At 49.6% G+C, this 19,313-nt stretch overlaps 1 protein-coding gene across 1 annotated transcript in view; it reads left to right on the top strand.

Moving 5' to 3' along the window:
- ZAP70 (zeta chain of T cell receptor associated protein kinase 70) overlaps nucleotides 1-19,313 on the top strand; it is a 191,166-nt gene that overhangs the window by 55,567 nt on the left and 116,286 nt on the right. The window contains exons 7-8 of the mRNA XM_075863202.1: nucleotides 8,446-8,494; nucleotides 9,230-9,410. Coding sequence (XP_075719317.1) covers nucleotides 8,446-8,494; nucleotides 9,230-9,410 — 230 coding nt within the window. The remainder of the gene's footprint in view (nucleotides 1-8,445; nucleotides 8,495-9,229; nucleotides 9,411-19,313) is intronic.

Genomic DNA, 19,313 nt, shown 5'->3' with positions numbered 1-19,313 from the left:
TAATAAATATTTGTACTGATGTGTCCTTCCTTATCTTTTCGCTTATCTAAACATATCCTGAGATGTGTGGCATGAGATAACCAGTTTTGAAAAAAAAAAAGTTGACTTTGAGATGTCTATGCTATATGTGTCTATGTGTGGCCACCCAGTGGTTGTGATGTGCCTTGCAGCCTGTGAAGGGTTTTGTTAACATGCCGTGATATTATAATTTGTTTCATGAGAAATAGAGGTCCTTCAAATTCAAGCAAAGATAATGGTGGATACATCTGTATGTATTACAGATGTCACACCTAGAACCCCCACTCTGCAGTTCTACTAAAACAAATTTACAGCACCATCTAGCTATTGTTGGGATCTATAGTTCTGTAAGTTCAAATCATTAGAACAGCTAGTGTTACATCTGAAATACTGTCAGTTAGGGCTCATACAGACGAGCATGTATCACGTCCGTGTGACGGCCGTTAAAACAACCGCCGTCACACAGACTCATGTATTTCAATGGGGCTATCCACACTACCGTTGTTTCAACGGAGCGTGTGAAGGGTCCGTGAAAAAATAGGACATGTCCTAATTTTTTGTGCTTCACGCATCCCCCCATAGACTGTAGTCTATGGGGATGCGTGATAACCTGTCCTGCACAGGTGCAGCACGGGTGCCCCCCGGACGTGAAAAAGTTTTTTCACGCTCTTGCGAATGTAGCCTAAGGCTACTGTCACACGGGCGTATTTTGGTAAGTATTTTGTATCAGTATTTATAAGTCAAAACTCGTCGGGGGTCCAAAACACAGAAGAGGTACAAATATTTCCATTACACGTTTTCTTTGTTTATGTTTTACTTTTGGTTATGGTATTTAAGCACTAATGCAAAATACTGCAAAAGTCTGAAAGTGGACTTAAACATGGGTACAATATGCACATCTGAATACGGAGCTGTTTTCAAGGGAAAACAGCTCCTGATTTTCAGACGTTTTTTTAATCAAACTAGTGTTTTTCGCTGTGTTTTTTACGGCCGTTTCTGGAGCTGTTTTTCTATGGAGTCAATGAAAAACAGCTCCAAAAGCGGCTCAAGGAGTGACTTGCACTTCTTTTTACGGGGCGTCTTTTTACTCGCTGTTTTTTGAAAATGATGCGTAAAAAAACGCCCCGTCGGAACAGAACGCTGTATTTCCCATTGAAATCAATGGGCAGATGTTTGTAGGCTTCCGATTTTTCAGCCGTTTTTCGGGACGTTTATGGCCGAAAACGGCTGAAAATAGGCCGTGTGAACATACCCTTAAAAGGAATTCAAACTAACTTCTGAAATTCATAGCGTTGTGCTGGGACCCAGACAAATTTCCATAAAAGAAGAGGCCGTACTGAAAGAAGAAAAAAGGAATAAGGGAAGGCCTCCATGACTAAAATAGATGGGAGGGACACAGAGTTGGCTGGCCTATGAGAGGAAAGGGGGGGGGGACAGCAGGAGGGCTTGAGTGAGAAGGGGTGGGGATTGAAGGGGATGTACCTGTTTCCTGTTTGTGCTCTCCCTCTCTTCGCCAGGACACAGAAGCAGGAACATGTTTGTTACCCCTGCTGCGTCTGATGAGGAGGCTATAGAGCTGTTGCGGGCCGCGGCAGCCTCTCAGGGTCCTGGATGGCTCGGAGCACGAGTAGCGACGCTGCTGCAGGGACAATCGGGCGCTCCGGTCCAGGAGCGAGCAGAGTCGGCTGGAGCAAGCGGGGAGCGCTCTGTCATGCCGGTGGTCGCGGGGCTGCTGGAGCAGGCCGAGGTACAGGACCGGCGTACCAGGGGGTCGGGCAGGAGAAGAGGAGAGCCCGTTTCCCCCATGACTCAGGCCAGGGCTGGCACTCCCGGCGTGACGCGCAGCACGAGGCGCTCGCGCCCGCCCGCAAGGCTGAGTCCTGAAGACATCCCGCGGGCGCGGCGGCGCAAGAGGAGCCCATCAGTGGACCCTGCAGGCCAGACCCCAGGGCGGCCTGCCGCTGCTCTTTCGTCTGGTCCTGGGAGGAATCCCAAAACGCGGCAGCGCCCGGCGGCAGCGGCGAGGAGGACGCGGCCTTCACTTCCGGTCACATCCTCTCCTTCTTCAGCACGTGGCGGAAGGGCAACGGCGACCCTGCATGGTGATGTGCCAGCCAGAGGGTCGGCTCATGGTGTCGTCGAGGTGGAAACGACCAGAGGTCGCAGGATGAGGTCGGTGGTTGGAGTGCCAGGGACGGAACAGCTTGGAGCTGGTTCAGCGGGACGGATGAGGCATGAACTGGACCTCGGCCAATTGGATGATGCGATGTCACCCCCCCCTTTACTCAGACGAAAATCGGAATTCCCCGTGCACACATTGCCAATGCGGACAGCGCCAGAGGGAGTCCGGAGCATTGGAGGACGGTGAGCGGCGGGCCTCTCCACGTGGACATGGGGGTCCGGCTGACGGGTTCACAGCCCCTGGGCAGCCTGGTGAGTTGACACCTACGTTACCATTTCCTGCTTTATTGATGTCGGGTATCGGTGTAGAGGGTGTCGAGGCGGTGGGCGTCGCGGCGGAGTCGGGGGTCCCGTCGCTACAGGCGGGTGCGGGGGATAGTTTGGCGGAGTTAGTGGGATGTTTAAAAGTGTTAGTGGGGCGGCTAGGTGGTTCCCCTTCCCAAGAATCGTCAGGTGTGGCGCCGGCCGCGGTGTGGGGGGGCAGTGTTGGAAGCGCTCCGGTTCGTCAAAACGGTGGGGGGTTGAATGCCGGGGCAGCGGTGGCAGTGGCGGCGGCGGTTCAAACAGACTCGCCAAAGGAGGTTGATAGGGTGCGTCTTGATGATCGTGCGCGCGGGGAGGTTTATGTTTGTTATGCGGGCCCGTTAGGGGCGCATTTAAAGCAGGAGGTAAAGGAAAGGATTTGGAAGGACGAGTATGTGGAGATTTTTTCCTTGCTTCCGCTGGAGAAGTTTAATTTAGATAAAGTGAAGCGGGATGAAACAAAAAAGGATGAGGAAGAAAAGAGACGGTACAGGTTGATTCCAAAAACGTTCGTCAATTGGATGCAGGCTTTTGCAATTTTGGCGAGCGTTATTGGGGAAAAGGCGCCAGATAATTGTTCCGGCTTGTTTTGTTATTTGGATGCGGTGGGGGAGGCGCATCGGGTTTATGGGGGCCAGGCCTGGCTTCGTTACGATGAGCAGTTTCGGCAGAGGAAAGCGGTGCGGCCGAATATACGGTGGGACCATAAGGACATAGCCTTATGGTTGAAAGTGACGGCACTTTATAAGCAGGGGCAGTCCTTTCCCGGGAGCGGGAATGCAGCAGGAACTTCCGGCGGGGGTAGTCAGGCCTCAGGTTCAAAATTTGGGACGTGTTGGCAGTTCAATGAGGGGCAGTGCAAATTTGGAGCGACGTGTAAATTCAAGCATGCGTGTTCACATTGCAGCGGGCAGTCACATGGAGCGTCTAAATGTTTTAAGAAGGGTAAACGACAAGGGGGAGCCAGCGGTGCGTCTGGTTATGGGGGAGACTCCGGTGAAACTCATAAAGATGGCCCCCTTTCTAAGTAGGTACCCCAATAAGGAGGGGGCGCGGTTGATGAGTTTAGGTTTTGGTTACGGTTTCATTATTCCGCCCCCTTTGCATGAGGTCCCTTTCACGCAGCGCAACCTTAAGTCGGCATATCAGCATGCGGGGGTAGTCTCGGAAAAAATCCGGAAGGAGATTGATCTGGGCAGAATGGCGGGCCCCTTTAGCACGATCCCAGTTCCAGGTTTGGTGGTGTCACCGTTAGGGGTGGTTCCAAAACGAGAAGGTAACAAATTCCGGCTTATTCAGCATTTGTCCTTCCCGAAGGGGGCGTCGGTTAACGATGGCATTGACCAGGATCTCTGTTCTGTGGTCTACACGTCGTTTGATGCGGCGGTAGCGTTGGTACGTGGTTACGGAAGAGGGGCTCTGATGGCAAAAACTGATATTCAAGCGGCGTTTCGTTTGTTGCCGGTTCATCCGGACAGCCAGAGGTTGTTGGGATGTTATTGGGAAGGGGATTATTACATTGATCGATGCCTTCCCATGGGTTGTTCGTTGTCGTGCGCGTACTTTGAGGTGTTTAGTTCTTTTTTGGAATGGGTAGTCAGGGAGGTCGCGGGGGTGGAATCAGTTATTCACTATCTCGACGATTTCTTGTGCGTTGGCCCGTCGTGTTCGGGGGTTTGCGCAAATTTGTTGGAGACGGTCAATTGGGTGTCAAGGGAGTTCGGTGTACCCTTGGCTGTGCAAAAAACTGAGGGTCCGGTGACGACCATTTGTTTTTTGGGAATTACTATCGACTCCGTAGCAATGGAGTGCAGATTGCCGGAGGATAAGTTGGGGGATTTGCGGTTGGTAGTGGAGCGAGCGTGTCGGATTAGGAAAATTACGCTACGTGAATTGCAGTCCTTATTGGGGAAGTTGAATTTTGCCTGCCGCATCATGCCGATGGGCAGGGTTTTTTGTCGGCGGTTGGCAGCGGCGACGGCGGGGGTTCGGGAACCCCATCATTTCATTCGTCTGGCTGCAGAGCACAGGGAAGATTTACAGGTCTGGCTCCATTTTCTGGCACAGTATAATGGGCGCTCTCTTTGGATGTCCCGGGCGTTAGATAGCTTCGATTTGGAATTGTTCACTGACGCGTCTGGGGCGGTGGGGTTCGGGGCGTTCTTTAAAGGTCAATGGTGCGCGGGAAAATGGCCGGTTGCATGGGTGGAGGCGGGACTGACGCGTAACTTGGCCCTACTCGAACTGTTTCCCATCGTGGTGGCGGTCACCATTTGGGGAGACAGGTTCCGGGACAAAAAAGTGCGTTTTCATTGCGACAATTTGGGGGTGGTGATGGCTATAAATAATACTTCGGCGTCGTCCCCTCCAGTGGTTCGCTTGTTGCGTCAGTTGGTGCTTTCCTGTTTGAGTTTAAATGCATGGGTGGTGGCGGTGCATGTTCCCGGGGTAGAGAATTGTATTGCTGACGCGCTTTCTCGCTCGCAGTGGGATCGTTTCCGGCAGCTGGTCCCGGACGCGGAGTTAACAGGGGTGGACTGTCCCAGTCATCAGTGGGAGCTGGTATCCAGGCGGCAGGTGCATTGATTAAACGTTCACTGGCCAGTGCGACGTGGTCGTCGTATGCGGCTGGATGGAGGCAATGGGAGGAGTGGGTGAGATCTTTGGGAGATGTGTGCTCGGATGATGATAGGATGGTGGCCTTGCTGTTTTGGTTGGGGGATGCGTTCGCCCGGGGTTGCACGGTCGCTAAGGTTAATCGCTTCATGGCGGCCATTGCTTTCGGTTGTAAGTTACGGGGGTTGGCAGATATCACGAAGCGGTTTTTGGTGGGCCAGGCATTGAAAGGGCTGAGACGGGGTGTAGTGGTGAGGGATAAGAGGCGTCCCGTGTCATTTCAATTGTTGTGTTCCCTGGAGGTGGTGGTGCGGCAGGTGTGTCGTTCAGAGTATGAGAGCAAGCTTTTCCGGTTGGCTTTTGCGTTAGCCTTTTTTGGAGCTTTTCGGGTAGGGGAATTGGTTTCCCCCAGTTCGGTGAGAGCGGGGGGCTTGTTGCAGGATAATGTCGATTTGTATGAAGACAGGGTGGAGATAGTGTTGCGAAGGTCCAAAACGGACCAAGGAGGGGCAGGACGTCGAGTGGTTTTGCTGGCGGTCCCAAAGAATCCGGTTTGTCCAGTGTTGTGTGTCAAGGAGTACTTGGCGGGTTTAGATCTCTCAGACGGGCCGTTGCTGCGGCACGAGGATGGCTCGTTTCTGTCGCGGTATCAGTTTATTTCGGTTTTCAGAAAGTGTCTGGTGGCTAGCGGGGTGCAGGCAGAGCAATACTCGTCTCATTCTTTCCGTATAGGGGCAGCGACGGAGGCGGTGAGATGGGGTTTAGATGATGCAGGCGTGCAGCGGATAGGGCGTTGGGAGTCGGCGCGTTTCCGTTCTTATGTGCGCTTGAACATGTTGTGATATATTGATGTATAGCATGTTCCGGGTGCGTGCGTTTCCGCCTGAGTATTAATGGTACGCGGCAGCAAGAGGTGGTGCGTGTATGTTCTTCATTTGTTTTGCAGGCCGTGACTCATGCATGGTGTGGATTATGGGACATTCTTTTGTGTACTGGGGTGCCCTTCGCGCGGATGTACGGCCGGACGGTCGACAGCTCAGGATTCCGCGGGACGCGGCGGTTGTGAGGTGGATGGGTATACGGGGAATGACATGGAACAGGGTATTGCCCGAGTTTCACAATTTTGTACTGCTTGACAGGGCGCCGGAGGTACTGGTGTTGCATGTGGGAGGCAACGATTTGGGTATACGCCCTTTCCGGGAGTTGGTACGGGACGTCAAGCATGATTTGCTCTGCTTATGGGCAACTTATCCTAAATTGGTGACGGTGTGGTCTGAGATGGTCCCTAGGAAGAACTGGCGGATGGCCCGTTCTGTGGGAAAAATTAACAAGGCTCGCATTAAGGCTAATAGGGCCATATCGAGCTTCGTGACGCGTAATGGTGGGGTTGCGGTGCGCCACTGGGATCTGGAGGCTGGGACAGGCAGCTACTGGAGAGAGGACGGTGTGCACCTCAATGAGGTGGGGATGGATATGTGGAGTCTGGCTTTGACCGATGGAATTGAGCGAGCGGTGGGAGTGTGGAGGAGCTCGCAGGCGTGAGGTGGTCAAGGCCTGTTTCGCTTTGGCGGGGGGGAGTCCTTGAAGTAGGTCGTAAAAAGTGGTGGGGGGGAATGCATCACGGGATGCACCCCCAATTTGTCGGCTTCTTAGGGTGTTACCCCTTTTGAAAGCTGGGTTATATATATTTATATATATATGGTGGTCATCTGCAAAAAGGTAATTTGGTGCTCCTGGGCCGGGTTACGGCTGGGGGTAAGGTATTTGTGGGCAGATGGCCAAAATTAAGTATCGGTGGCTTCAAGGACTTGCCCCTGTCATTCTGGTTGGTTTATAATGTTATGACCCTGATAGGGTCGCAGTGGGTTATTTGTTGTTATGATGTATCCCCTTTTTTGGGGATTAAAAAATTATGGTATTTAAAGTTATTGTTATTTAAATAATAAACGGCTGCTGTGGCCATTAAAATCCAACTCTGTTTCAGTGTCTGCTTTGGGAGGGTAGATTTACATAAGGGGAGAAGCGACTCGACTTATTTGAGTCAAGAAGAGGCCGTACTGAAAGAAGAAAAAAGGAATAAGGGAAGGCCTCCATGACTAAAATAGATGGGAGGGACACAGAGTTGGCTGGCCTATGAGAGGAAAGGGGGGGGGGACAGCAGGAGGGCTTGAGTGAGAAGGGGTGGGGATTGAAGGGGATGTACCTGTTTCCTGTTTGTGCTCTCCCTCTCTTCGCCAGGACACAGAAGCAGGAACATGTTCCCGCCCGCCCGCCCTGATGTGGATCGGTTGACCGCGGCAAAAGGTTGCTGCGGATGGTGGTTCTTCTCGTCAAAGTTTATTTGCTTATTGACATTTGTCTTTGGGGGAGGTTAAATTTTGTCATTGCAGCTGCGGGGGGGAGTCCTTGAAGTAGGTCGTAAAAAGTGGTGGGGGGGAATGCATCACGGGATGCACCCCCAATTTGTCGGCTTCTTAGGGTGTTACCCCTTTTGAAAGCTGGGTTATATATATTTATATATATATGGTGGTCATCTGCAAAAAGGTAATTTGGTGCTCCTGGGCCGGGTTACGGCTGGGGGTAAGGTATTTGTGGGCAGATGGCCAAAATTAAGTATCGGTGGCTTCAAGGACTTGCCCCTGTCATTCTGGTTGGTTTATAATGTTATGACCCTGATAGGGTCGCAGTGGGTTATTTGTTGTTATGATGTATCCCCTTTTTTGGGGATTCAAAAATTATGGTATTTAAAGTTATTGTTATTTAAATAATAAACGGCTGCTGTGGCCATTAAAATCCAACTCTGTTTCAGTGTCTGCTTTGGGAGGGTAGATTTACATAAGGGGAGAAGCGACTCGACTTATTTGAGTCATGAAGAGGCTGTGGTCCTCTGTAGAGTTCCTAAAACATCAATGACAGTGCTCCAACATTTCCATTAAGCCCACATACCCTGTTACTTATATAGACACGTTATCAGGTGTAATTCCTTAAACCCTCTCACATCGCCAATCTGTCTATTAAAGTCGCTTCATCATATACCTCAAATAAAAGAAAAAAATCAAAGAAACTTTTCCCCATTTTCTCTACATAAAACTTTTAAAGAAAAGATAATTTTTCTAAAAAGTATAAAAATTAAAAAAATTTAAAATGTACTCTTAGAATGTGGCATTCTAAAAGGCGAAGTTTTGCATCGGAAGGCTTTGGCCTTGAAAGGATTAATTTGTTTTTCCTATCCCACGTTTACATTTCTGTTTCTTTCTTTAATAACATGTTCCACAAACCAATAATAATCAGACAGAAAATAATAATGTTTTTTCTTTTTTTCTCCAGAGACAGACCTCAGCTAATTTCGATGGATACACCCCTGAACCTTCCCTTGGTGAGAAAATGAACAAATTCGGTCTTTTGTGTTGCTATGTAATGATGCAATGGAAAGGGATTTAAGTGTTGCAAGTAAAATACTAGAGCATGCAAACACAGCCGAGCTAAGAAGTGTATCGAGCAGAGGTAACATGTATACCAGAGTAAGGAATGACATGTTTCATCGGGGTTGAGGTTCCCCCAAACTCACCCAAGTCCAATATGCAAAAAAAGTCCAAGGCACCAAAAAAGTGAAGTGTTCAAAGCTTTATTTCAGGGCACAGTAGCATGAAACAGCGACGTTTCGGCACTCAGGCCTTTGTAAGACCAAATACACCACCTACACTTTATAAACGCTAGCTCAACCCCCTGCGCTCAAATTATGACATCACATTTCTTCACAAATAATCATATTACAACACAGGTCATACAATTAGAAAATGCTGTAAATAGTAATCTGCAGAATAGATCTAGAGACAATAAAATATGTCTTGGAGCAGTCCTGAGAAGCGATCAGCAAACTCTTCCAGGCAGTGTTAACAATCTGTATCACAGTTCCCCCTGTGAATAAACAGTACAGAGTAAAGCTTGGTAAGGGTGCCATCATTACCAATTGCCGCCAATCAAATCAAGGGAAAGTGTCATTATTGTTATCCAGGCATATTGTTACCATTATTAGTGACAAAATAGTTAAATGAAACAAACCCACACTCCACTTGCTTTGCCCTGTAGTAAAGTCAACATTTCCTTACAGATGGTGCAAAACCTCGGATTTTGCCTATGGACACCAGTGTGTATGACAGTCCTTACAGTGATCCAGAGGAACTGAAGGAACGCAAGATCTTCTTAAAAAGAGAACTTCTCCTAATAGATGAAGTAGAATTGGGCTCTGGAAATTTTGGCTGTGTTAAAAAAGGGGTTTACAAAATGAAAAAGTAAGTCTTTAAGAAATACATTTAAACCTTTCGCTGGCAGGCGTTTTTATGGACATTTTGCATCTTTGGTAGTATGGACAGTTTTCATTCTTCTAAAATATACAAATAAAATTTAAAAAATGCCCCTATACATATATTTTCTGAAAGTAGTACATTGTACTACTAGTACATTGAACTCACTACTTGTCATAATGCCACCCAGCACTTTACATTCATTGATGCCTTTATGGCATTTTGCATCAGTGTATTTCTATGTAAAAAAATTCTTATAAATTAATGTTTGTGACTAAAAGTACTACAACCTTGACAGAAAGAGTTAGGCCTCATTCACACAACCGTAATTTGTACCTGCGATTACGGATCCGTAATTGCGGATAAAAATAATTAATCAATTAATTTCTATCGGCCACGGACACCTTCCCATATATTTATGGTAGAAATTACATGACATGTCCTATTTTTTTTTTCATTTACGGACCGTGCTCCAATACTTTTTAATGTGACAGTCCGTGGCCTTCCCGCGGCCCGTCCATGCAGTGTTTACTGACCGTAAACATACCTCCCAACCATCTCAGATTCAGCAGAACAGTCCTGTGTCCCGCTGTCCTGGGCGGCCGGTGGTATGTCCCGGGTTCAACTGTATCTGCATTCTCAGGAGGCAGATACAGTTGAATCCAATGCTGAAGCAGGGAACCGTCCGCTTCAGAATTCAACTATGGAGTCCTGTTTCTGATGCTATTGATGCCCATAAGGCTGATTGGTTGGGTTTGTCTCGTCAATATACACATCAAATCCATCTCAAAACAAAGCATAAACTTTTTTTTACCCGCCAATATTATTTTGAAATGGGGAACCAGTTGAGACAGCTACTCGCACAGTTAATTAAAAGGGAACATGGCTCAAATAATATATTAAAGAACCGAGACCCTGGGGGTTCCATATTAACTGAAGCACAAGCTATTACTACCAGATTGAGAGATTATTATTCTACCTTGTATAGCGCTTCTGTTAACCGCAGAGTGAAAGATGTTTTGGTATATTTGCAGGATCTCACCTTTCCTGCCTTGTCATGTACTCAGGTGACTGCACTAGATGCTCCCATTGTCACAGTCTGTGGGTATGTGAACTCACTAGGTCGCACCGCCGTAGCACCCCAGCAATACAAAGTCCCCCACTAGGGTACCTAAATAGTCCAGACAGTAGCCGAGGGTTTGGCACAGATGGAGGTGGGTGCAGCATGTTACGTCAGACGTGGCGGATGACAGCAGGTGCCGCAGGTTGCGCCAGATGTGGCAGATCACACTGGACGTGGAGGATGACATCAGATGCAGAGAGAACATGACTCCAACACTACAGGCTCAGGAACAAGAACACAGCATGGGATACAGGATACAGGAAACAGGGCACGGGTAACAACTGGAACGGGATAACACTAAGGGACCATTTGCAAGACTGACATGGGATACACTAACAATGCTCAGGCAAGGATCAGCAGGGCAGGGCCCTTTTTATAGTCCAGGGTATCATGGCAGTTGATGATGACGATTGACTTGGGACACAGCGGGCCAAAGCGGAAGTGAGTGCTGGCGTCTCCTGGGAAGGAGATGTGGGCCAGCGCTCACAGATCCATGGCTGCGGCCGCCGTGGTGTGAGTAAACCCGACAGTCCGCGACCATGGACGTTACAGCATCCCCCCTCTTACGCTTCCTCTTCTTGGGGCCAGAGCGAGAGAGGAACTTCTTAATGAGAGCTGAGAGCAGGGGCACTGAGGTTCTCTTCCGGTTCCCAGGGCGTCTCCTCAGGACCAAACCCTCTTCAGTCCACCAAAATCCTTCCTCCTACCCTTTTGCAGTCCAGGATCTCCGTCGTCTCAAACACATCAGATGACCCGCTGGGAGCAACTGTTTGACTGGAAGTCTTACTGTAGCGGTTCAGGACCACAGGTTTCAGGAGGGACACATGAAAGGAGTTGGGGATTCTGAGGGTAGGAGGCAGCCGAAGCTTATAGGAGACAGGGTTTATCTGCTGCAATATCTCAAAAGGTCAGAGGAATATGGGAGCAAACTTGTACGAAGGCACCTTTAAACAAAACAAATGTTCCATGAGGACAGTTAGACTTTGGTACCAGGAAGATGCTCTCTTCTTTTTATATCCGCTTTTCGCTTCATGCGATCTACTGCCAGCAAAATAGAGGACCGTGTCTGTTGCCAGATTTGCAGAAAGTCCCCATATGCAGAGTCAGCAGCGGGTACCTGAGATGTAGTCAACACAGGAAGAGGAACTCTAGGATGTTGACTGTACACAATGTAGAATGGTGTGGAAGTGGTGGACTCACTTGTGTGGTTGTTATACGAGAACTCGGCCCATGGAAGAAGCTGCACCCAGTTATCATGCTGCAAGGAGATGAAGTGTCGGAGATAATTCTCCATGATCTGGTTGATCCTCTCGACCTGCACATTGGACTGGGGGTGATAGGGTGAGGAAAAGTCCAAACTCATATCCAAGAGTCTACAGTGGGCTCTCCAGAATTTTTAGGTAAATTTAACCCCCGATAGGACACGACGTGAAGGGGCAAGCCATGCAAGCGGAAGATTTGCTGAAAGAGGAGACTCACCAGCCGGGGAGCAGAAGGTAGGCCAGTCAGCGGGATAAAATGTGCCATCTACGAGAATCGGTCCACCACCACCCAGGCAGTGTTGCATCCTGCTGAGGGAGTCAGGTCTGTGACAAAGTCCATCGCAATGTGCTGCCAGGGGGCACTGGGTACAGGCAGCGGTTGGAGCAGGCCGGCAGGCTTGGAGTGAATAACCTTGTTAGAAGCACACACCGTGCAAGTAGAGACAAAGTCCATAACATCTTTCGGTAGCGTGGGCCACCAGAAGTGACGAGCAATCAGATCTCGGGTCTTACGAACACCAGCGTGCCCAGCGGAGAATTCTTCTCTTGTCTGCCAACCGAACAAAAGTCCTCCCCGGTGGGATGTCTCTAACCTGCAAAGGATTAGCAGTGATAATGCAGGACGGGTCTATAATACTTTGAAGGGACTCCACCGTGTCATCCGTCTCAAATGACAAGGACAGGGCATCGGCCCTCACATTCTTGTCAGCGGGACGGTAGTGGAGCACAAATTGGAAACGGGTGAAGAACAGCGACCACCTGGCGTGACGGGGATTTAGTCGTTGAGCCGACTGGAGATAGGTGAGGTTCTTGTGGTCGGTGTAGATCAGGATGTGGTGAGCTGCGCCCTCTAGCAGATGTCTCCACTCCTCCAGAGCCAATTTGATGGCCAGTAGCTCCCAATCCCCAATAGAGTAGTTGCGCTTTGCAGAAGAAAAAAGGCTCGAGTAATGGCGACATACTACCGCCTTTCCTTTGGAGCTCCTCTGGAACAGAAGTGCACCTGCACCAACAGAAGAAGCGTCCACCTCCAATGAAAACTGCCGAGACACGTCAGGATGATGAAGGATCGAGGCTGAAGTGAAGGCTGTCTTGAGGCTAATAAATGCGGATTTTGCCTCTGGAGTCCAGACCTTGGCGTTCACACCCTTCTTGGTAAGGGTAGAGATGGGAGTCGTCAGTGATGAGAAGTTTGGGGTAAACTGCCGGTAGAAATTGGCGAATCCCAGGAAACGCTGTATGGACCTCAGGCCTTGAGGACGTGGCCATTCCAGGACACACTTCACTTTCTCAGGATCCATCTTGGGACCTTGATCCGTGATGATGTAGCCCATGAAGGGCAGAGAATTCTTTTCAAAGACGCACTTTTCCAGCTTGGCATATAAGCGATTCTCCCTTAATCGCAGTAGAGCTTGATGGACATGCCGCCGATGACTCCTCGAATCTGGGGAGAAAGTCAAAATATCATCGAGATAAACTACAACACAGACATAGAGGAGATCTCGAAAGATATCATTGACTAATTCCTGGAAGACTGCGGGAACGTTACACAGTCCAAATGGCATCATCGGTGTTGAACGCCGTCTTCCACTCATCGCCTTGACGGATTCGGATGGAATTATAAGCCCCATGCAAGTCTAATTATGAAAAAATCCTGGCTCCTCGTATACGGCCAAACAGTTCGGATATAAGTGGCAACGGGTATTTGTTCTTGACCGTGATCTGGTTGATACCACGGTAGTTAATGCAGGGTCGAAGAGATCCATCTTTCTTTTTAACGATGAAGAACTCGGTTCCAGCCGGGGAGGAAGACTTTCATATGAAACCCCTATCCAAATTCTCCTTGATGTAGGCCGACATGGATAGAGACTCCGGCAAGGAGAGAGGATATGCTCATCCATGGGGGAGAGAGGCATTTGGAACCAGTTCAATAAGGTAGTCATAAGTCCGATGTGGAGGCAGCGTCTCAGCCTCCCCCTTGCTGAAGACATCCGCAAACTGAGCAAAATAGGGGGGCAGTCCCACCAATGACAGAGGCAAAGGAGGCTGGACAGGATGGATCTGCAATGGACAGTGACCGAGGCACTTGGAGCCCCATTGGAGAACCTCTCCGGAATTCCAATCCAGGACTGGGGCATGCAGTCAAAGCCAAGGTAGGCCCAGCAGAACAGGATTGATGGCTTTGGGCAAAACAAGAAATTAAATTAGTTCGGAATGAAGGGCTCCGACTTGGAGCTTCAGCGGCTTGGTCTTAAATACGATCGGATCGGGCAGGGGAAGTCCATTCACTGAGGCAACAGCCAAAGATGTCTCCAGGGGAACTGTGGGCAACTGGAGATGATCCATCAGCTCCTTTTGGATGAAGTTTGCCACCCGGAGTCCAGATAGGCAGAAAAGCGATGCGTCCTCTTGCCGGATACTAGGGTTACAGGAATAGTCAACTTGGAACAGAATGCTTTATTTGGTACCGTTCCACCTAGGGTTGTCTCTCCAACCAATCCTAGGCACTGGGGTCTCTCTGGCCTCTGGGGACACAAACGCACAATATGGCCTCTGAGGCCGCAATACAGACAAAGTCCAGAAGTGCGTCTGCGTTGTCTCTCCTGGGTAGACAATTTGACTCGGTTCATCTGCATAGGATCCTCTGGTAGGACAACTGAGGAGGATAGTAGGGATTGCTGGAAAGTAGAATCCAGCCTAGGAAATCCTCTCTCCCGGAGAGCCTCTTTGGAATGCTCCCGGATCCTCATTCCAACCCAGGTGGCTAGTAGGATGAGATCGTCCAGGGTAGGTGGCAGATCGTGAGCGGCTAGCTCGTCTTTAATCCCAGAAGACAGTCCCTGCCAGAATGTTGCCACCAAAGCCTCATTGTTCCAAGTTAATTCAGAAGCCAGGGTACTAAACTGTATGGCATACTCGCCCATGGAGAGGTCTCCCTGGTGTAGGGTCAGCAGGGATGCAGCGGCCGAAGAAACTCTCCCAGGTTCCTCAAATATAGAACGTAAAGTACGTAAAAAGCACTGCAAGTCACGGGTCTCTGGTCCCGAATGTTCCCACAGAGGATTTGCCCATGCCAGGGCTTTGCCAGTAAGGAGAGAGATGATGAAGGCGATCCTGGTGTTATCAGAAGAGAGGGACCTGGCATGTAGTCTGAAGTGTTTCTGGCACTGATTCAGAAATCCCCTGCAGGTCCTTGTGTCTCCGTCATATCGAGGAGGTAGCGGCAAGAAGCATAGGGGATCGGCACTGGTACAGACAGGAAGTGTAGCAGGAAGAACAGCAGGAATGGGTGCGGTGACGACTGTGGTTTGAGCAACCAGCCGATGAGCAATGGCGTTCACCGACAGGAGGACTTGGTCTTGCCATGACTGGAGGTTTTGCATCTCGGCCAGCATGGCTTGTGTCATTAAGGTCTCAGGTTGACCAGCGGGGTCCATGGCCTGAGCGTACTGTCACGATGTGTGGGTATGTGGACCCACTAGGCCACACTGCCGTAGCAGGGAGGCAGCTGGCCAAACAACAGAGCACCCCAGCAATACAAAGTCCCGCACTGTAGTACCTGAATAGTCCAGACAGTAGCCAAGGCTTTGGCACGGATGGAGGTGGGTGCGGCAGGTTACATCAGACATGGCGGATGACAACAGGTGCCGCAGGTTGCGCCAGACATGGCGGATCACACTGGACGTGGAAGATGACACTGTACAAGACAGATGACACATGACGTGGCAGACGACAGCAGATGCAGAGAGAACATGACTCCAACACTGCAGGCTCAGGAACAAGAACACAGCATGGGATACAGGATACAGGAAACAGGGCACGGGTAACAACTGGAACGGGATAACACTAAGGGACCATTTGCAAGACTGACATGGGATACACTAACAATACTTAGGCCAGGATCAGCAGGGCAGGGCCCTTTTTAAAGTCCATGGAATCATGGCAGTTGATGATGATGATTGATTTGTGCGCGCTGGCCCTTTAAGACTGGGAACGAGCGCTTGCGCTCACCCTACGGGACACAGTGGGCCGGAGCGGAAGTGAGTGCTGGCGTCTCCTGGGAAGGAGATGCGAGCCAGCGCTCACAGATCCATGGCTGCGGCTGCTGGGGGGGGGGTGAGTAAACCCGACGGTCCGCGGCCATGGACGTTACACCTATTACTCTGAAAGAGTTACAGGAGACTGTCCAAGACATGGCACTTAATAAATCCCCTGGCCCAGACGGGCTTCCGATAGAAATATACAAGAGATACCAAGAACATATGAGCCCACTCCGGCTTGATACCCTTAACTAAGCTTTACTTACTGATTCTCTTCCTTCTACTTTTTATGATGCCTCAATTATAGTACTACTCAAATCAGACAAAAACCCTTAAATTAAGACTGTAATTCCTATAGACCAATTTAGCTAGACTATAAAATTCTAACTAAAATATTAGCCAAAAGATTAAATCAACTGATCCTCACACTTATTCACCCGGACCAAACTGGATTTATGCCCGGGAAATCCACCACTATTAATATTAGAAGGGTCCAGACAGCAATTCAGTTGGGCAGAGCGCATAACACGCCTTGGGCTATTGCCTCCCTAGACACTATGAAGGCTTTTGACTCAGTTGAGTGGTCGTTTCTAAGGGCTTGCCTACAATGCTTTGGCTTTGGCCCCAAATTCACGAGGTGGATTCAACTCATCTATAAACATCCTACAGCCAATGTTATAGTTAGTGGCATCCCCTCCAAATCCTTCCCTCTTTCTCGTGGTACGAGACAAGGTTGTCCTCTTTCCCCAGCCCTGTTCGCAATTGCCATTGAGGCGGTCGCAATTCGTTTGAGAGCTACTCCTTTAGTGACAGGCATCTTATGGGAGGGGAAGTCTAGTTTGGTAGGCCTCTATGCAGATGACATGTTTTTATTCCTGAGAGACCCCAATGACTCACTTCATCATGCTATTTCCATATTAGATACCTTTTCACAATATTCTGGTCTCCTGAACCTCAAATGATGAACCGCTGGGAGCAACTGCAGAACTAGGAATCTTGGTGTAGCGGTTCAGGACCACAGGCCTCAGAAGGGAGACATGAAAGGAGTTGGGGATTTAAGCGTAGGAGGCAGCCGAAGCTTGTAGGAGACAGGGTTGATCTGTTGCAAGATCTCGAAGGGTCGGAGGAAGCTGGAAGCAAACTTGTAAGATGGCACCCTCAGCCGGATATTCCTGGAGGATAGCAGGACCTTGGTACCTGGAAGAAACTGGGGAGGTTCTCTTCTCCTTGTGTCTGTCTTATGTTTCATGCGGTCAACCGCCAGCAGAATGGAGGATCAGGTCTGCTGCCAGATCTGCAGGAAGTCCTTAAAAGCAGAATCCGCTGGGGGCACTTCGGACATAACGGATACCGGGAGAGGAATTTGTGGGTATTGGTCGTAGACAATGAAGAATGGTGTAGTTCTTGTGGACTCGCTAGTATGGTTATTGTATGGGAACTCGGCCCAAGGAAGAAGCTGCACCCAGTCATCATGCTGCTTTGAGATGAAATGTCGTATGTAGTTCTCCATGATTTGATTGATCCTCTCGACTTTACCATTGGACTGGGGATAGCAGGCTGAGGAAAAGTCCAACTGTACATTGGGAAGTTTACAGAGGGCTCTCCAGATCCTTGAGGTGAACTGAATCCCCCGATCAGACACGATATGCCGAGGTAAGCCGTGCAGGCGGAGGATGTGTTGGATGAAGAGGTGGCCAGTCGAGAAGCAGAAGGTAGACCGGCTGGAGCAGGCCAGCACATTTGGAGTCAGCAACCTTGTTAGCTGCGCACACTGAGCAGGACGAAACAAAGTCCATGATCTCTTGGGCAGCGTGGGTCACCAAAAATGACGGGCAATGAGGTCTCGGGTCTCACGGGTACCTGCGTGACCTGCCAATCTGGAGCTGTGTCCCCAGCGGAGGATTCTCCCTCTGTCTGCCAGGCGCACAAAATTCCTCCCCGGAGGGATGACTCTAATTTGCAGGGGGTTGAGAGAGACAATGCCAGAATGATCAACAATATTCTGTGGAGACTCCATGGTGTCCTCTGTCTCGAATGACCTGGATAAGGCATCGGCCCTCACATTCTTGTCAGCCGGTCGGTAGTGGAGCTCAAACTGGAACCGACCAAAGATCAGCGACCACCTGGCCTGACAAGGGTTCAGCAGTTGGGCCGATTGGAGATAGGTGAGATTCTTGTGGTCAGTGAATATCAGGATGGCATGAACTGCTCCCTCTAGTAGATATCTCCACTCCTCCATTTGATGGCCAGTGACTCCCGATCCCCAATCGAGTAGTTGCGTTCTGCGGAAGAGAAGAGTTTCGAGTAATAGCCACATACCACCACCTTGCCCTTGGAACCTCCCTGGAACAGGAGTGCACCAACACCAACAGAGAAGGCGTCCAACTCCACCGAAAGCTGTTGAGATACATCTGGATGATGGAGGATAGAGGCTGACGTGAAGGCACTCTTCCGCTTCTGGAGTCCACACCTTGGCGTTCATGCCTTTTTTGGTGAGGGTAGAGATAGGAGATGTCAGTGAGGAGAAGTTTGGAATGAACTGTCTGTAGAAATTGGCGAATCCCAGGAAACGCTGTATGGACCTTAAGCCTTGAGGACGTGGCCATTCCAGGACGGCCTTTACCTTCTCAGGATCCATCCTGAGGCCTTGATCCGAGATTATGTAGCCCAGGAAGGGTAGAGCATTTCTCTCAAACACGCACTTCTCCAACATGGCGTACAGGCAATTCTCCCATAATCGCAGCAAAATTTGACGGACATGTCTCTGATGAGTCATCGGATCTGGAGAAAAAATCAAGATGTCATCAACAACACAAACATAGAGGAGGTCACGAAAGATATCATTAACGAACTCTTGGAAGACCGCGGGAGAGTTACACAGGCCGAAGAGCATTACTAGGTATTCATAGTGTCCATCACGGGTGTTAAATGTCGTCTTCCATTCGTCACCCCGGCAAATCCGGATTAGGTTATACGCCCCCCGCAGGTCTAGCTTAGAAAAAATCTTGGCTCCTCGTATGCGATCAAAAAGTTCTGAAATCAATGGCCAACGGATATCTATCCTTTTTGTTGACGAAGAAGAACCCGGCCCCCGCTGTAAATGATAACAAGCGTGATCTCGAGTAAGTGACACACATTAACGTTACCGAAGTGTCGGGAGTGTTTATTAGACATCACGTCCTGGCTGGAATTTACTCTCAAGACACTTCAGTAACGTTAATGTGGGTGTAAGTGACAGCACACACTGTACTGAGTAAATGAATGTAGAGCGTATGACGCTGATTTGTATGACGTGTGTGTTTACCAAAGCATTAATGCCTGTCAGTGTAAGACTGACAGGCAGTCTATTAGGCTATGCCTCTGGCTCGGCCTAATGGGCATACAGCCAGGGCAGGCCTGGGGCCTTTGTTAGGCCCCTGGCTGCCATGGCAACCCATCGGCGGACGGCGATTGCATTCGCAGGCCG

This window comes from Rhinoderma darwinii, chromosome 1 (genome assembly GCF_050947455.1).
Source record: "Rhinoderma darwinii isolate aRhiDar2 chromosome 1, aRhiDar2.hap1, whole genome shotgun sequence".
In the NCBI taxonomy this organism is placed as follows: Eukaryota; Metazoa; Chordata; class Amphibia; order Anura; family Rhinodermatidae; genus Rhinoderma; species Rhinoderma darwinii.
The sequence above is the reverse complement of the archived record's forward strand: the minus strand, read 5'-3'. Positions and strand labels throughout refer to the sequence as shown.